At 40.9% G+C, this 19288-nt stretch overlaps 1 protein-coding gene across 1 annotated transcript in view; it reads left to right on the top strand.

The window, feature by feature from the left end:
• The window catches only part of LMBR1L (limb development membrane protein 1 like), a 37383-nt gene extending 19210 nt beyond the window's left edge, over positions 1-18173 (top strand). The window contains exons 5-17 of the mRNA XM_087956130.1: positions 392-495; positions 928-1054; positions 2605-2673; positions 3681-3745; positions 4479-4554; positions 5394-5477; positions 6969-7045; positions 10756-10833; positions 11845-11918; positions 12359-12449; positions 14070-14136; positions 14947-15108; positions 16053-18173. Of these exons, the coding sequence (XP_087812256.1) occupies positions 392-495; positions 928-1054; positions 2605-2673; positions 3681-3745; positions 4479-4554; positions 5394-5477; positions 6969-7045; positions 10756-10833; positions 11845-11918; positions 12359-12449; positions 14070-14136; positions 14947-15108; positions 16053-16111 (1133 nt within the window). The 3' untranslated portion in view covers positions 16112-18173. The remainder of the gene's footprint in view (positions 1-391; positions 496-927; positions 1055-2604; positions 2674-3680; positions 3746-4478; positions 4555-5393; positions 5478-6968; positions 7046-10755; positions 10834-11844; positions 11919-12358; positions 12450-14069; positions 14137-14946; positions 15109-16052) is intronic.
• The last annotated feature ends 1115 nt before the right edge of the window (positions 18174-19288 follow it).

The following is a 19288-nucleotide window of genomic DNA, read 5'->3' as shown; positions in this document are numbered from 1 at the left end:
CTCATGTAACTTAATGATTGGATAGAATTCACTGCTTGTGACGTATCACTGTGTGTTTTTAATAAAAGAGTTTCCCGAACTTGTGATGGGGCAGCTCATCCAAGATAGAATAGGTGTCTTTCTTGATGCATTCGACCACCCAGTGGGCAGCCTTCCAAATGCGGAGCAAAGCCGCAGGTGGGATTTTCAGCTTTGAGAGGGCTCTAGGATCCAGCTTGGAGAGGAAATGGGTGTTCCCCACTAGAGTTGGGCCCTTGTGAATTATTCCAGGAGTGGCCCAAATCAAGGAGGCCAGCAGGAGTCCAACATCAGGAGAGGGAGCAGGGATATATACCTTTGAGGAGCTGGAGCAGAGGCATAAGGGAATCTCTTTCCTTTTTTTTGTTCCTAGGACTCTGGAATCTTGTCTTCCTCTTCTCCAACCTCTCCCTTGTCTTCCTCATGCCCTTTGCCTACTTCTTCACGGAGTCAGAAGGCTTTGCCGGATCAAAGAAGGTACTAGCTGTCTCTTTTTATTTTATTTTATTTTATTTAGACACTCACACTCACACACACATATGCACACACTTGAATTCCTACACAAAATAAAATTTAAAAAAACCACTTTAAAAAAAGTAGGGCATGAAAAGTGCAAAGAATAAAAAAAAAAAAGAAAAATAATAGAATAGAAGTAACTTCCCACTTTCTTCAGTGCAGTTACAAATACAAAAAAATAACCTTTTGCTCTAAAATTTAATAGTGTACAGTATTTCTATATAGTGTACGGTATTTTGAATCGTCAAATTAAAATTTCACTTGATTTCTGTTTCAAGCAAAAAAAAAGTCCAAAAGTGGTTTCCACCTGCCCAGCTGCCTTTTGAAGACATCTCCTCCTGTTCCCAGTTCTAGAGCGGAAATAACTGTCCCCACTTTTCTCCTCCTGTCCAGGGGATCATGGCTCGGGTGTATGAGACCTTTGTAGTCCTGCTGTTGCTAACCCTGTTGGTGCTGGGAATGGTCTGGGTCGCCTCTGCTATTTTGGACCAGGATGGGGCGAGCAGGGAAAGTCTCTATGGTGAGTTATGGTAGGGGAGGCTTTTCGCCCCCTACAGGGTTACACCTTCCACTGCAAGGGGAGATTTGAGCCTCGGGTAGCAGGGAGGGCCCTTGAAGACTGATACCTTTGAATCTACATTGCCAGGCGCAGCACTGGTTTCCAAGTTGCCCAAACTTTAGCCAGCAAGCATAAATAATCTTCTTCTTATCCCTCATCCTCTCATCAGTGGAGTTGAGTTGTGAAGGAACTGTTCGGTCTGTTTGTCCAATTTTTGTTTGTTTGATTAGTTTGTTAGGCCAGTTTGGTCTAGCAGTTAAGCCTAGGAACCAGGATACGGTGAGTTTTAGCCCTGTCTTAAGCATCAAAAATTGGCTGGGTAGCTTTGGATCAGTCACACTCTCTCTCTCTCAGCCCAACCCACCTCACAGGGCTGCTGTTGTGGGGAAAATAGGAAGGAGTATGAGGTATGTTTGCTGGGTTGGGTTATTTATAAACAATGGAGGCAGGATACAAGTCAAATAAAACAAACAAATAAATTAACTGGGTGCTTCCAACCCAAGGTTCTTCATGTAGGCAAAATTCTCCACTGAATAAACAAATTTCTAATAGTCTAGCTTCCCTTGGTCATGCCTCATGAAAACCAAGCAGGGAATGAAACACACAACTGAATGGTTGGTCAGCTGCAGATTCAGAAGAACTAGTTCTGCCTAGCAGTGATGTTTGAGATGAGAACAACTCTTTGTATGATTTGTGGTGCATTGGAAATAATTTCTGGAGTGACAAAAGGACCTTCTTCTTTCTTTGCTCAATTCAAAAATGCTTGAGAGCAAGAACCGGTGTAGTGTAGAGGTTAAGGAGTTTTATTAGAACAAGGGAGAGCCAAGATCCTAGTTCCCCCTCAGCCACAAAAGCTCAGTGGGTGATACTTTGGGTCTGTCATTCTCTCTCAGCTTATTCTACCTCACAGGATTGTTGTGGGGGGAAATGAGGAGGAGGGAATGACCAGAGCCATGGTAGTGCAGTGGTTAAAATGCAGTATCACAGGCTGCTCACTCCATCAGTTCGAATCTCACCAGGCTCAAGGTTGACTCTGCCTTCCATCCTTCCAAGGTCAGTAAAATTAGGACCCCGATTGTTGGGGGCAATGTGCTGACTCTATTAAAACCGCTTAGAGAGGGCTGTAAAGCACTATGAAGCGGTATCTCCGTCTAAGTGCTATTGCTATATGGTTCCTTCAGCTCCTGAATAAAATCCATGATATACTGTAGATCTTAGAAGTAATAACTTGGGGTAAAGGTGATCAGATGGCTCTTGTTCAATATTTTAATTCCTGCTTTCTGAGAAGTCTCTATTTTGTACGTAGTAGGATCTTCAGCTCAGTCACGGGCAATCTAGGAGCCTTCAGATATGTCTAAATTCAGTTCCCAGCTTCCTCTTGTTCTTGGCTCTGATGATTGGGGACTGTTGGGTTTTGAAGTTCAGCAACATCCGTGATATTTCCTAGACCTAGAGGTCCATATTTATTTTCTCCTGGGATGTAACCCGATTGTATTCTTTTTCTCCCATAGATCTCTGGGAATACTACCTTCCCTATCTCTACTCCTGCATCTCCTTGTTTGGTGTCCTTCTGCTCCTGTGTAAGTTTTCCATTGAGTCATGCCTGCTGCTTCAGAGTTTGGAACAGAGAAGGGGTGTTTTTTATCATCTGCTGCAAAGTTCTTTGAATTGTCAATACTGGTAATGGACAACGTCTGTTGTAGATGTGGTCTATTATAGAAGTACAGTAGAACCTCTGGTCGCGAACACTTCCGTTTGCGAACAAATCGGGTGACCAAAAGTTTTTACCTCTGGTCATGAATTGGTGCTTGGGTGGCAACCAACCGCAGCGATTTGCCCTTTCGTGGCAATTAGCCCTTCCATGCCATGCCTTTTTTTACGCATATGCACTTCTGGTGACAACCAAATTGGGTGATGACCGAATTCTCAGAACGGATTACGGTCATCACCCGAGGTTCTACTGTATTATGGTTTCCTAGAGGGTTGGTGTTCAGCTGGTCAGTTGAGACCCAGCACAGCAACTTTTTCTAGCCTTCTCTGCCTGCATAGGCACTACAACTCCCAGAATTCCTAGCCAGCACAGTCATTACCTGATAGGTCAGAACCCCAACATTCATCCATGTTAGCTCAGAATTCTGAGGGTTGCAATTCTGAAGCATTTGGAAAGCGTTGGGGAATGTTGCTTTGTTGGCTCCCACCATCTAACCTTTTGAAAGAAAAAGTGCCTCTTTGAATAACGCAATAGGAAAATGGTAGATAACAGGAATGTGAAGATAGTAACTTGAAGAGCCCGAACCCAATAATCTGTTACACTGTAGAAAGAGGTGACGGGTTCATTTTTTTTTTTTAACCTGCTGGATTCCTTAAAACGGCATCTGTTTTCTCCAGCTGCTCTGTGCTGGACTCTGACATCAAATAATGGCATTTTGGCATGGTGAAACAGCAAAACAAGCAGAGATCTGCTTTCCTGACAGAACTTATCAACTTTCCTAGATTGGAGGACAGTGCCACCTTCTGGCAAGAGATGATCATTTGGGAGTTATTTGCTGGGGCTAGTCACAACTGATCTCTCTCCAATTCTTTACAGTGTGTACACCCTTCGGCCTGTCACGGATGTTCACTGTCACAGGGACACTGTTGGTAAAGCCCAGGGTAAGTTAGCTTCAGCTTTTCTAGGGTCAGTTCCCAAAAAGGGGTAAGGAAATTATCATCAGTTGTACGATACTAAATCAAGCAGTAGGGATGGTGTCCTTTCTAGCTAATAATGACCAAACCATTATTTGGGAAGGAGGTGAAACAAGCAAAGCCAGAGATAAGAATAGTTTAAAGCAGAGGTGAGGACATATCAGGACTGCAAATTCGACTTCCTTCCTTTCCTCTCTCCCTCCCCACTCCCCACTCCCTGCTTCTCTCTCTCTCTCTCTCCCTCCCTCCCTCCCTCTCTCCCTCTCTCTCTCCCTCCCTCCCTCCCTCCCTCCCTCCCTCCCTCCCTCTCTCTCTCTCTCTCTGATTTGGTTCAAGGGGCATTATGATTTGCATTACATAACTTGTTTCCCAAAATTGTTTTGATTGGTAGAATGAAATAAAGGCCACCATTCTTGCACCTGAAAATCCATTGCCAATTATTTCTTCCTCCTCCCAAGCTGCTTTAAGCAATATACCATTGTTGCTGATGTTAAAACATTTGGCAGATAAAAATCCCTGCCATTATTGCCAAATCCCACAGATCTATCAGTTAAACTCTTAACCACCTACTCTTCATCTTTACCTAGTTGATTGGGAAAGAGAAAAGGCATAAGCTGTGGAAATATATTTTTCTGGAATGGTTAAAGCAAACAGCTTTATTCCCAGTAGGGTGTTGAGTGCATGTTTCCTGTCTTTTCAGCTCCTGGAGGACTTAGATGAGCAACTGAGCTGCACAGGATTTGAGGAAGCTGCCATTTCTCGCAAGATCAACTCTGGTAGGTGCCCATTTAAGGCTAGGCAGAGCTGAGGCTTGGGAATCCTTATGCTTGGATTTAGCAGACAGCTGAAACGACTATTCGTTTACCTATTTTCTATCCCATTGCAATCCATTAAGACTTTCAATGGTGTACAGCCCCATAGATCAACTAAATCATTAAGACTTCTACAATAATAAATAGTTCTACATAAAATCCATTCAGAAATGACAGCTAACATACAGCAGTCATTGTGATTGCGTACATGCACCAGTCTACAAGGGATCTCCAGGGGAGCTCCATTTTTAATATGCTTTGAAAGGGCATATTAATCCTCACTTAATGATAATTGGGTCTGGCAACTCTGTTGCTAAGCAATGCAGTTGTAAAGCACAATATCGCATGACCATGACAACTTATGGTGGAAGTTGCAGCAGTCCCAGTTGCTATTGTTAGATAACTCCTGTATGGCTGCAGCATTCTGTAGTTGCATGATTGCTATTTGCAACCTCCTGCTGACTTCCCCATTGCCTTTGCTTGTCAGAGGCTACATGGAAGGTTGCAAGTGGTTGATCACATGACTGAAGGATGCTGTTACTGTTGTAATTGCGAGGGTTTGCCATGCATCCAAATTATGATCATGCGATGGCTGCAATGACGAGGACCCATTGTAAATCCACCACATTCTCCTCCAATGTAACTTCAAACAGTCACTGTATAGTCATTCAACACGGATTGCCTGTATATAGGACTATGCCCTGATGCCACGAGAAGTGGGTTGCTGCATGTGGGCACTGAGGCTGATCCAGGTTCTATCTCTTTACTCTCTCTCTCTCTCTCTCTCTTTTGCTTTTGTTCAGGGAAAACATCCTGCTGGCTCAACTTTGATGTGGAAATGTTGAGACAACAATACCTAGCCATTCATGCACACAGGATAACACTGGGTAAGAATAAAATGTACTGTGGAAAGGAGCTGGCTGCTCCTGCTCTTTTATCCATGGAGATAACTCTGTTGCCCCTCTGTTGACTCCACATAACCAACATTTCTAAAAACACGGATTTGCTTTATCAAAATAGTCCTATTTCCTGTCTCTTGTGTTCTGTCTATTATGGCAGTGGTCCCCAACCTTTTTTGTACCACGGACCGGTACAAATGATCCACGGACCGGTACCGGCATCAGCACGCACGACCAAGGCAAGGCGAGCCGAGCGACCGGCCGGCCAGCCATCCCCTGCTTCTCCCCGCCACCTTCAACTCCTTTGTACCTTCTCGCGGTCGATGGGCTTTTCGGGCTCTTTCTTAATCTCCTCCTGAGTAACGCGAGACTCCACCGCCATCGGGACGGCTCTTTGTTTGAAGCTGCCCCCCCCTTCAACGAAACTAAGGTGTGAGGATTCCTTCAGCACCCAAACGCCGCTTTCCAACCGACGACAAGCTCACCCGGAAGCACTTTCTCAAGCGCCGTCGAAACAAGATGGCGGCGCCCAAGCAAAATAGGCGGACTGGTACAAAATGATCCATGGACCGGTACCGGTCCGGGGCCCGGTGGTTGGGGACCCCTGTATTATGGCACCAAGCACTACTTTTATTTTTTAAATTATGGATAAATTGAACATCTATGCAATGCTAGCCTGGGAGCACTCAGATTAATTCCCCTCCTGCCATACAAATAGACATACTAAGATCTTCCCAGGTGTATTCACCTTCTCTCTTATGCATACCTTCCATGCTTTTTCAGAAACCTGCCTTGGGTTTAAGAATTTATGATGGCAGAGAAGCCTCCGCCCTTGATTGCTATCCTAAATCTGCTTATGCTCTATTTTTAGAACTAGAGCAGGAAATGGATACCTTCCAGGTGTTAAGCTATATAACCTTGGTAATCTACAACCTGTTGGGATCTGTATTAAAATTCTAGAGGGGAACAGATTACTTATCTTCATCTTCTAAACTTGACTCCAACCTAAGAACAAACATCACAAAGATGCTGGGTCATTAGCTTTGGAGAAATACCTGAGAAAAGCAAGATTGAATATCCAGGGCCTGGGATTTAGGCCTATAATTTTGAACAGCGTTTTTGCTTTTGATCACGATAGTTTCTTCTTCCTTTTGGGCCTTTCTTTCAGGCTTCTCTCCCTGGGATCCACATACTTTTTTTCTTCTTTTAAGTAAGGAGATGTGGATGAATAAAACATGCATGTTAGCATTAGCTCCTTTTCTTTATTAAGTTTGATTTTATTGGAGAAAAACATCTTATTGGAGGCTGACAGACCTCACTCTATTGCAGTGAGGTTGTTCTCCATAGGAGAGAAGAAAGCTTGAATGGGGTTATCTTAGAAGTGAGAAGTTCCTCAGGAGGCCATGGAAAATTGTATCCTTCATCCAAGATAACTTCTCTGTGTTGTAAGTGTATGTTTTTCCCTTCCTTTTTTGGCAGAAACCCGCCGCAAAGCTTCCGCTTGGCAAAGGAACCTGGGCTATCCATTGGCTATGGTGTCTCTGCTGTCATTGACGGTAAATTCTGGGGCTGAAATTAATTGTAAATTTCTGTTTTTGTCCATATCAGTCTTTAAATAGCATTTTATAGCTCCAATAGTGTGTGGCCATCCAGATAACACTGGACAGTAATTCCTGTTGTTCATCATCTCCATGTTGAAACACAATGTTTGCAAGGCAACCCCTTCCTTGTCCCTCATATAAATCAGCCTCTCCAACTTTTCTGCATTCCAGTTTTTGGGAATTTCAGTTCCCAATTTCCAGCCTTTTGACTTGCCATGTCAATGTCCTGAAGCCAGGAAAATAGTCTGAATATAAGTTTTTTTAAAAATACTGTATATGTTTAGAACTTTATTTACATCTACTCTATATGCCAAAGAACAGTGTATTGTTAAACTGTAAAGTAGCAGTAAGAGATACATGTATATATTTTTATGTGTTTTAGTTAGCTTAATACAGTGTTTCTCAATCTCAGCAACTTTTAAGATGTGTAGACTTCCGTTCCCAGAATGCCTTCTGGCTGAGGAATTCTTGGAGTTGAAATCAGCAGGTCTTAAAGGTTAAATAAATGAGGTTAAGTAACTGCTGTAATAGAACAAGTTATGCAGTATTATAGGTAATTCAGCCCTGAATGGAGTAGCCACTTGGGGGCAGCAAAGAGTTTCTCCAGAGAAAGTTATTGAAGCACTTTAGAATGGCTGACTACCTGTCCTGTTAAGTCCATCACACCAGGGTTTGGGCTTAGTTTGGGTGCAGTGCAGGGTTTTCTAAACTTTTTGCCATCACACCTCACCTCCTTTTATTGAAATCATAATTGCACACCAGAATAAGCACAATGAGAGCAATATAAAGGAAACTTTGGGGAAAAATTGAGTTATTCTAACAATGTAAACTGAAAGGTTCTTCACATCTTCCCTGAACTCTGCATACCCCTCCCAAAGCAAGGTGTTTGGGAAAACCAGGTTTAGTATAATGTGTGGCTTCGGTCATTGTGATCTCTAAGCCATGGTTTATAGATTAAATCCAGCTGGTTATAGAACTTTATACCCCAAAGCCTGGTTATCAAATCATATCTTGGGCAATAAAAGAACATGAATAGAATTCACTGAGGCAGAAAGACAAATAGTTGGTTATATTATGCTGAGTCTCTGTAGGCAGCTGATGATATATGTATCCCTAAAAGAGATTCTTTCAGTGTTTATATCTAGGATCAATGTTTTGGCTTGGGAACCGAGTTTCAAAGGTGCCTGAAATGTCCCTGCTATTATTTTCTTTTCTTTTTTTTAAAACAAGTTTTATTAATTTTTAAAACACACAAATTGTCATTATTCATTACATGTTTAAACCTTTTTTCATTGTCAATTTAACAAGTCAGATAAATTATAATTCTGTTTTAAACCATTTCCATACAACATACCAAAACCTCTTATTCAATTTCTCTTTACTTCTCTTTACTCTTATTCAATATCATTATTATTATTTCATCTGTTTCTTTCTGACTTAGTTACCATTATTCTCAATCTATATTTCTACAATTTTTAACTAATTCTCCCCCAAAAGACATATACACACAACACACAAAACATAAAAAAATCTTTTGGAAAGTAACTTGGACCCAGGTATCTCTCTCTTCATGGACTTCAATTATATTCATGCTCATCTTACATATCATTACTTATTTTATTTACCATTCTAAGCCTTCTATATTAACTTCCCCACATATTTCACACTTCTTACTTCTATCTTAATTAATCATCTTAATTTGAATCATTATATTTATATCTTTTGTCCATTTTTTATCATCCCTTTGTCTCATTCCTTATAAAAAAAAGAAAATAAGTTTCTCCTGAAATCATTAATCAGAGTATGATGCCTTTCTATCTCCCCCCTAAGTTAATCAAATTAATCTTTAAAATAATATCTAATACCCAATCCGATTTTGCTTGGTACATTCTATCTAACTAATACATCCAACATAATTAAGTACATAATTAGACAATAAATCCAAATATTAAAAAAAGATACTATAATAAAAATTTTATAATAACATCAGTACCATAGTCTTATTAAACTCTTTAATTAAAACAATATTCTAAACCTCCCCTATTATTAGGTTTTAAAGCCAATCATTTTTAAACATTTTAACATTTTAATCTCTTATCAACTCTTAAATCATTACAATACTACCATCTCATCTTATGTACCTTGCAAAATCTTTTTTTTTAAAAAAAAATTTATACTTTATCCATTATCCAAAAAAAATTTCTTTTTTTCATTTAATTTCAAAACATTGTAGCTTTTCTCCACCTTTTCCCTTTCTTTCTTCTCCCAACAAACCTTTCTACCCCCCCTTCTTCTAGCCTCTGCCTTGCCAGCTTCCCTTCTCTGTCGTATTCCTTTTCCCTTTTGTTTACTATCATCATATTGGTTTTGCACCTTATTTTTCCCTTTCTTAAGTGTTTTTTAGATCTTAAGTCCTTAAGTCCTTTAATTTTCTTCTTTTCTCTTCTTTTCTTTTCTTTCTCTCTTCCTTCTTTCTGGATCAAGTTCTGAGATTCATTAAAAATGGCTCCTTTCTTTCTTTCTTGTTCCTCTGCTGTCTTCATCTGTTGTAATGTTTGTTGATAATTAATAAGCGCCATTTCTAAGAAAAGGAAAGCTTCTTCCACACCATCTTTACCATTTTTTTTTGCTTGTTCATATTCTTTTCTTAGTTCCTCAACAGAAAGAGCCATTATAAATCTTTTCTTTTCTTTTCCCCTTCTTTCTTCTTACAACAACCAGAATATTCAAAAGAAAATAAAAAAAATAAAACAGTCCCAAAGTTATCAGTCAGTCCAAACCAAGGCAGAGTTCTCACTTTCTCCTTCTGGGGTAATATCAATCCAAGAGAAAGAAAGTCCAAATCTGTTTAAAATCTTATTGCAGTATATTCTAGTCTTCAAATCCTTAAGGCATCTGCTCCAACAAAGTCTTAGCATACAAATGTTTTCTTTTTAATCCTCTCTCTTCCCACTCATCGCTTAAAACCAATTTTCACCTAAAAGAAATAGGTTTCTTAATATCCAGTTATTTATTCCGTAGGAAAAGAGGGAAAGCTATCCTTTCAGCACCTTCAAACAGCCGCTTTTTTCCTCTTCTGGCAGGTATTATTCAGAAAGTCATACTTTTCAGGAATTTTATTAGATATGTCTTAGAGTCCTAGGAGCCAAGAAAAACTTTCTCCTCTCAATCACTTTCTCCACTTCCTCCTGCGCATTCTTACCCGGCTGCCAGCTTCTTTGTGGCGGCCATTACAGACCGCCGCTGCACCGTCCTGGGAAAAGGGAGTTCTGCCGGCCAGGGAGGGAGTCTGCAGCACCCCAAACCCTTCTCCGGATCCCCCTACCTTCAGCTGCCCCTGCAGGCAGCCTAGCTCCGCACCCGGCTGGGTCGGAGCCCCAAAACGGCTAGCGCGGCAGGGATCGCGCAGCTTCGCAAATCCCTGCCGCTCGCGAAGCCGACAAACCGGAAGTCCCCTCTGTATCCCTAAAAGAGACTCTTTCAGTGTTTATATCTAGGATCAATGTTTTGGCTTGGGAACCGAGTTTCAAAGGTGCCTGAAATGTCCCTGCTATTATTTTCAAATGTTGCGTGTAGCTCTTTAAGGTGCAAGCTCGGGATGCAGCATGGAAACCCCTCTTCTCTTACCTTTCACCTAATACTCAGGTTTACATGGTATTTCCTAGGGTATCTCTGTTCTGGTTGTCTGCTTCCATGTTCTGGAGCTGCTGTTGGATGATGCTGCAATGCCTCGAGGAATCCAGGTGAGGGTGCAAAAAGGACCTGATCCCTCCTTGGTGCTTTTCTACTTTTCTCGTGCCTGGTTTTCATTTGCAGCTTCATGAATGACTCTGTCAGGTGTCCTTATTTATCACTCGGAGGATACGCAATTGCTTTAAGTTGGGGCAAAATCCCTATTTCAGGAATCCAGCGTCTATCCTCCTTTCCCTAGGGAGAGCTGGTATTATATAAGCCACGGGTGGCCAATTTTCCCAAGGAGCCACATGAGAAATTGGGATTCTTGTGGAGGGCCAAAGCAATAGGCTGTGAAGGTGCATAGGTATGCACAGACACACATATGTAAATTAAAAAAAAAAAAAGCAGTTGCCTTCAAAATAAAAGCAACCTGTGCAGGCTGGACAGGGACAGCCAAAGGGCCAGATATGGCCCAGGGACCATACATTACTCAGGTCTGCTCTAAGCTTTTGCCCCAGAAGTGTAGTGGAGAACAACCTTTGTGCTCCAGAAAGTATAGAATGTATATTATGTATAGAATGTATATATAATATGTATATTCTACGATTATACATATTGCATGGAGTAAGCAGGTTTCCTTGAGAGTGAAACTCAGCTGCCTGTGCCTTTTACCTCCTTTCCTTTCTGCACCTTCTGATTATTATTTTTTTCTAGAGCTCCCCAATCATCCAGAACAGATGCAGGGGGTCTCTTATAGAGAACTCCAAGGAAAGGTGGTCATTGCCTTCCCTTTGTCCAGTTGATAATAGAAGCTTCTCCTTCCATGGGAGAGGCAAGCCATATATTCTATTCTGATGATGGGAAATGCAAAGAGCTAAGCAGGCGCTTACGCCCGTCAACCAATTTTAAAACCCAACTTTTATGACTGTAAGGAACAGCAGAACATTTATAGAAAGGGAGTTCCCCCAGCAAGAATTTGGTTTGGGTTGCAGCCCTGAGCTTTTGATATGCAGAAAAGCATAGATTTTGTAATGTTTCCCTCCCCAAAGTAAAACTTAATTCCTTTTCTCATTCTGCAGGACGCACCACTTGGAAAAGTTTCTTTCTCTGTCTTTGGCTCTTTTGGGGCAGCCATGCAGGTCATTCTGATATTGTATCCTTACTGGAATCGCCTTCATTGCTCTTGGTGCAGTTAATGCCATTCATGTTTTAGCAAGAAAACACTCAGTCTGTTGCTGGATCCTCTCATAATTAATAATCTGCTCTAATTTTCTTCCATTCTGTCTCTCTTACTGAAAGCCACCATGTAACTACCATACTATACAGAGAGGTTTCTCTTCCATGAGTTGGTCTATTCCCTTTCGGAAGCCATCCAAATGGGTATCTCCCTGAACCCAGCACCATCATTTGCAAAGAAATATTTCCTTTTTACTGTCCTGAATTTTCCAGCTTCCATTTTACTATAAGGTTGCATAATTTGTGTATAATATGAGTATTGTGTTCTTTCTTTTCTCAATGACCCGTAACATAAAATTTAATTGATTTACATCAGCTGAAGATAACTCTCTTCTGTTTTTCCTTAATGTTTCTCAGTTATTTAATGATCTCCTCTGTTGTGGGATTCTATAGCTCCCCATTTTTCATCAAACTGCTACCTGAGCAACACAACACAGCCATGACTAAGGTAGGTCTTTGTCCTACAACATCTTACTATTACATACTTTCACTGGTGAAACCTCCAAACCATTAGCTGAAATGTTGTTCATGGAATGCTAGAAATACAGGAAAAAGGAACAATCTTTTTAGCAGTTATTATATTTCAATAGGTCAGGAGTGTTAACCTTGGCAACTTTTAACACCTCTGGACTTCAACTTCCAGAATTCCCCAGCCAGCCAGCCATGCTGAAGTTGAAGTCCACATGTCTTTTTTTAAAAAATTAGTTTATAATATAAAATGCAAAAATACCAAATAAAATAATAGGAAAAATAGGAGAGGGAAAAGTGTAGGGAAAAGGGGGAAAAGAAAGAAAAGGGAAATCCACAAGTCTTAAAGTTGCCAAGGTTGGACATCCCTGGAATAAATTGTTCCAGGAACGCTGGTTTAGGGAATTGTATTAGCGAGAGAGCTTTGAATTTTGAAGCAAGATGGTGGAGCCTCTCTGGTAGATAATGGCATGTGGAGTAGCAAAGAGACCTAGTTGAGAAATGGGATGAGTGAATTTTAGCAGAGACAGGCAAGGACTTCTAGTTTGAAAGAGGGACCCTTGTGTTTATTGCCTTATAATGATCTCTGTTCAAAGGCCAGTTATGCATCTGCATTATTTGAAAGACGCAGTTTCCTGACTTTCCATGGATCTGCTAGCTGTGCTTTAAAAATACTGAAATGGGGGTATCAGCCCTCTTTCCCCATCTTCCTAATTCCAAGGGTGAGAAGAGAAACTGGAGACTAATGAGTCTCCCTCCTATAATCTGACCCAGCCTTCAAAAATGTTCCCAAATCCCAGTTTGGGAATGTTGTCACAGGATAACAGATATGAGTGGTTTGCCTTCCAGATATTTCTTGCTCCCCCTCCTACCCTTTAAATTTCCAAAGAATTCCAAAATCAGTCTGAAAATCAGCCCTTGGGAGGAAATTTGCCACCGAGTCTGACAGCACAATCTCGTGGGGAACTGGCTGTGGTTTGCTGCAGTCCTGGATTAAGGAACAAATCTCCATGCATCACATGTACCTATTTGACAAGCCAGATGTTGCTAGTGTTCAGACTGATGGAGAGACTGCTTTTTGGAGCAGAAGTATCATAGGGAGATGCTCTTTGCTAAAGACTTGGTCTTTGGATCTCCTCATGCAAGGTGAAAGATCTGTAAGATGCTGAAGACCCTCAGATTGAGAGATCAATTGCAGTCTTTTCTGTCCCTTGGAGGGAACAAACTGAACCTGATAAAGAGAATCTATGGGTAAAGGAACAATTAGAGCCAGTTTGGTGTAGTGGTTAATGCACCAGACTAGATAGTGGGAGACGGTGAGTTCTAGTTCCACCTTTGACATGAAACCTGGCTGAGTGACTCTTTCTCAGCCAAAGCCTGGCCTGTCACTCAGCCAAAGCCACCACACAGGATTATTGCAATGGGGAAAATAGGAGGAAGAAGAAAAATTGCGTATGTTTGCCACCTTGAGTTATTTATTTGTTAAAAAAATAATAAAAGTGGGATACATGAGTAAATAAATTACATATTCTTGTGAATGATTAAATGTGTGAGATGAAAGCAGCCAGGGCAAGAAGCTACATCATTGTTTTCTTGGCAGATCATTGGGAACTGTGTCTCCCTCTTGGTGTTGAGTTCTGCACTCCCTGTGTTGTCTCGCACGTTGGGTGAGTCTTGTTCTTTCTTATCCATACAGTTATCTATAGCTTCCTGGATCTACATATCAGATTGATCAAATAAATTTATAGCCCATTGTAAAAACTGGAGCTATAGTAATTACGAAAAGACTTGCACAGATGAAACCTAAACACTGTGGTAAATTTCCATACAGTATTGGAAAAATCAAAAATATACCACCGAAAGGAGAGATAATAAGGAAAATAATGGTGTGTGCAGAATCCGATAGACTAACTTTAGAATTGAAAAAGAAGGGGGATACAGAATATTACGATACTTGGAACAAGTGTTATATGTGGCTGCAAAAAAGAAGGGAAGGTCAGAACAAAAACAGCTAGGAGGATTGGAAGCAAATGTAAACATTGTACCAATAATAGAAATGTTAATGGGTTTGACTACATCTTTGGTATGTATGGCAAAGTAGTGCCAAAATGGCTGTGCTGTGTTTTGTATTTATAGTTATATATAAACAATAAAAATTACATATCAAAAGGGGAAAAAAGGTGAATATAATTATCCTGATTCTGCTAGTAGATCTTCTGAAAAGATACAAGAAATCGGTAACGCACTAAAATTCTGTTCCCCTGGAAAGCTTTTCAAAAAAATTTTTGGCGCCAAATGGGATATATTATTATTTTTAAATGAAAGCCAAACTTGTTCCGATGCTCAATTCTGCCCCACGTTGGAAGTGTCACGGTAGTAAGGCTGATCCTCCTACAAGAGCCAAGGGTGGGATTGGAAGACGGGTAATTTCTGGTCCATGATTGTCAGCCTCTTTGCCTCTCTACTCTTTCTTTCAGGGATTACCAGATTTGACTTGCTAGGAGACTTTGGGAGGTTTAACTGGCTGGGAAACTTCTACATTGTTTTCCTCTATAATATGCTCTTTGCCGGACTCACAACTCTTTGCTTGGTGAAGAAGTTCACCTGGACTGTGCAGGCAGAACTCATCAGGGCAGTTGGTAAGTACGTCTGGGTGGTCTTCTGGGAATGGGGGAGACAGCGGGTGGCCTGATCAACCTGGAAAGGAGCATCTTTTGCGTAGCCTAGGGCTGGAAGCCTCTTCTTTTTGGATGGCCACTAGCTTGTTCACACATCACATTGAATCATAATACCCTTTTTTTTTTAAACTTAGTGTCTTACGTGAACCCAGTTAATTGTTTATACAGAAAGCTAGGGCTAAGGCAGTTGGGCTTAGTATATGTGTATACATCTGTGTGCACCAAGCTTTTGAGTTTGGGAAAGGCTTGTAACGTCTGTTAAGTTGGCCTTTCCATTAAGAAGATCTTTCTGCCTTGATTGCATGCTGGCTTGTGTAAGAGTATATTCATGAACTGGAATAGAGCTTGGTAACAAAGTCAGCCGCTGAATAGGCATAGCAACTAAGTCAGCCAATGAGAACTGTTTGGAAACTGAAGCTAGAAGTAGCCTAGGCGTGGCTCTATATTAAGCTCTGCAGCTCTGAAGCTATGTTAAGCTCTGAGTCTGTCTATTGAAGATGAAACTGCTTCTCTCCTCTGCTATGTGATTGCTTGCCTGCTGAAGTTGAGTTGCTGTTCTGCTTTGAACCTGTAACATGTCTGCTTCTGTTTGAATTTGCTCCATTCCATTGGAGAAATCTACAACTGGTATTGTAAAATTTACTTAGTATGTTTATAAGGATATTAAACAAAGCATCAGCCATCTGTGTTTACTTTTCTGGCACTGAATTTACGCTGCAAAACTCTGAACAGCTTGTTTTGTTCATTTTGCATGCTAAACCTGTTGGCCACTCTTAAATCACTTTTCGCAAGTGGCTTGCAACAAAGAACAAAACCGTTGTGTCACATTGGCTTTCTTGTTGCCTAAATAGCAAAGGACGCGACTGCAGGCTTGACGTGTTCAACTACTTTTCTTTTCTCTTTAGGCCTCCACAAGCTGCCTCTGCCTGTGACCCGGTCTTACCAACCGAGCAAGCTCAGCTAAAACAAGAGTTGTGCCTAGATTGAGCTTGGCATGGACTATGGATAGATCTTTCTGACTTTGTGCTCGTGTTCTGAGCCAATCAGTGGAGGGGGAAGAGGTCAGGAACTTCCTTATTCTGATCCTTGTTTTAACTGACATCCTGACAGGACTGCGAGATGAAGAAGCCGCGTCCTTCAGTTGTGTGGCCTCTTCTTCCTGCCTTCCAGAAGCCTGAGGAACGACAGGCTTCAGCACAAGAAAGGCCTTTGGGATTTCGATTAAGGTGCTTTTCTGACAAGAGCAAGAGAATGTGCAGTTTGTTTTAAAAAAAAAAAAGCAAAACAGCAGCAGAAATAGGTTATGAAGAGGACAAAGGACTGAGACCGATAAATAAAATGAGCTGCTAGACCAATTTTTAGGGGGCAAGATGAAGGTTTAGCCTGCTGGAGATAGAGCTTGTGTCCCTCATCATGTTAAAAGATGCTGCCGTTCTCTATTATTGGGGGCTTTCCCCTTCCCTTTTGTTTACATGTGTCTTAAAAATCATACCTACCCTGGCCTCCTTTCTCTCACAAAATCCTGTGGTCCAAAGAGGCCAAGTTCTGAGTGGTTTGTTTTTTTTAAACTCGGTTTTGTACCTCACTCAAGTGCAATATAAGTTGGCACGATTGGGCCACATATTCCATTCAGCAGCCAACTTTGTATGTTTGCGTGTATGTGTGTGTGAAGGGTGATTGTTTTGAGTTTTGAGCGCCTGTGTCATTCAGAATGACTACTGTAATGCATTATGCTTCACTCTTTCATAGCAATAGGTTTCCACATAGGATCCAATCAGTTTTTTCCTTGATGAATTTTTACAGTTTAGCCCAGCCAGGAGGAATCGACTGCCATACCATTATGGGGCAGCCAATCTTCTGAGTCTAAAGCTCAGACTTCAAGAATATTCATGCAGCCTTTCTGTCTCCTTCTCATTCATGTCAGCTTTCGGGTAGTAAATTCCTCACTGAGTGGACTTCATAATTACTTTGCCTAATTTTCCCACTCAGATTCTAGGAAGGGCACTCCAGAGGCATTGTCCAGTTCTCGTAACAGGGCAATTAGTTCCCGTTATTGGTAAATATTGGATGCTTTAGGCATATATGGATATTTATGCAATATGGTAGAGAAAATCATATTTTTCCTCCCCCAACTATTCATAATTGTTTGAGATTTTTTTTTATTAATGTCGTTGGGGCCATGGAATGCCACCCCTGCCACCCCTGTTTTCAGCTCTCTCTCTCTCTTTTTTTTTTTTTTGCTGTAACTGGCATTCTAGCCTCATGTCTGTATCTACTGTGAATGCTTCCACTGGAAGTCTCTCAGCACTTGAATGTTTTTACCAGATTTCAGCTTTCATTGAAATAACACGAAGCTTAATCCTTCATTTTATGGTGAAAAACAGTAAGCAGGTTGGCTACAAATGGGAAGACGGCCACCAGATGGGCCAGCATTGAACAGGAGGGTCATTTATCCCCATGTGGGCTTTTTGAATTGCAAGCATGGCACTTTCCCAGCATCAAAGCTTCTGTTGTAGATAGGTAGGGTTATCAAGCCCCGCAGCTGCCCTGTCTATCGTTGCAGCATATCCCTTTGTGCATAACTCAGAGGATTGAAGATTACATGGTGATGACAGTGAGCCATTTGTCTCCATAGATGATAAAGCTGGAGCTGAAAAAAACCTCAATGTTTCAAAGTCTGCATTCTCCACAGAGCCACCTTTTAACCATGCCCAAAAAGATACTTTCAGATATGAATGTACTGCATTTCCCAGAATTTTCAATCAACATATTCAAAAGCTCTGCAGGCTGTGAGTTCTAGGACTTGCACTCCCCAATCAGCCAGAGGATGCCCAGTTGAATTAAAGGTGGCCTAAATTTGGATAGGAAAAAAAACTGCGTTAAACTATCTGTTGCAGGAAAATACTATAATGTTAAAGTTCAGCTCAGACAGGACCAACTGTCTTTGTTATGTAGTGAATGTCTCGTCTTATTATATGGGACACCTAGCTGTGTAAGCAATAAATTGTGTTTTTTTAAAAACAAAACTCTTTCTCTGGATGTTGCCTTTATATTGTGGGAAATTGGAGAAAGATAATATTCTGCTAATAGATAATACAAATAACAGGACTCTGATATGTCTGCTGAACTTGATAAATGAGAAAACCTACTAGGGATGGAGGTCATATTTTGCTCTGGGCTACGGTTTGTTGATTCAACCATTATCAGCTAGGCTTATTTATAAATCATGGCTAGGTTGTACATCACTGTTTCAACCACTCCAGATTTTTACGTGATTTGATATGGATGTGAAAAATTCTGTACTTGGTTGCTCTGCCAATCAAATTAAGTCAAAGCTGTTTTCATTTGAACTATATGATGCAAATCAGGATTGTTTTTGTGTTGCAAGGTGGGAGTTTTAATATTTTGGGAGTAGAGGAAACATTTTGTTTTTGAAACAATTATACTCCTGCATCATGCTTGTCCATAATGGGGTGACAACATTTTAGCTAATACGATTTGTCAACTGTGTTTCACAACCTAGTGTTAGGAGCCAGCTCACCGTGGAGATTTATGCAATCAATTTGGTGCAATATATGAATTTAATCATGTCAAAGAAGAAAACTATCTAGTGGGTTCATGAAAGGACTTGAAAGGACAGGCCCAACCTGGTGGTCCTAAATAGCTGAATTAGAATTACAATTGTTATAATTCCAAGCCTAGCCTTCCAGTACAGATTAACATTTTTTCTAGGCCCCAAATAGCACATACACAACCTATCAAATTTGAAGTGAGAAAGATGGGAGAGGAAGTAAGCCTAAGACTTTAAAAAAAAAATCTGTTACAAAAATGCTATTTAGGTGGCCCTTCCTTGATAAGCTTTAGGAAGAATGGATTCCTAAGATTCCTTTTGTAATGGAAAGGCAGGAAAAAGGAACCCAAGATTTAAGCCCACGTTTTGCATGCATGTGTGTTTAAACCTGTATTTACAGGTAGTCCTTGGCTTACAACCATTCATTTAGTGACCAGGGCCATGAGATTGCCATTTGCAACTTTCCTTGATGGCTTCCGACAAAGTCAATGGGGGAAGCCAGATTCGCTTAATAACTGCGTGATTCTCTTCATTCTACGGTAGTTATTCGCTTACTTGTGGCAAAAAAAT

Source organism: Notechis scutatus, chromosome 2 (assembly GCF_049901735.1).
Source record: "Notechis scutatus isolate UNSWTSFEM ecotype Mainland chromosome 2, rNotScu1.2, whole genome shotgun sequence".
NCBI lineage: Eukaryota > Metazoa > Chordata > Lepidosauria > Squamata > Elapidae > Notechis > Notechis scutatus.
The sequence above is the reverse complement of the archived record's forward strand: the minus strand, read 5'-3'. Positions and strand labels throughout refer to the sequence as shown.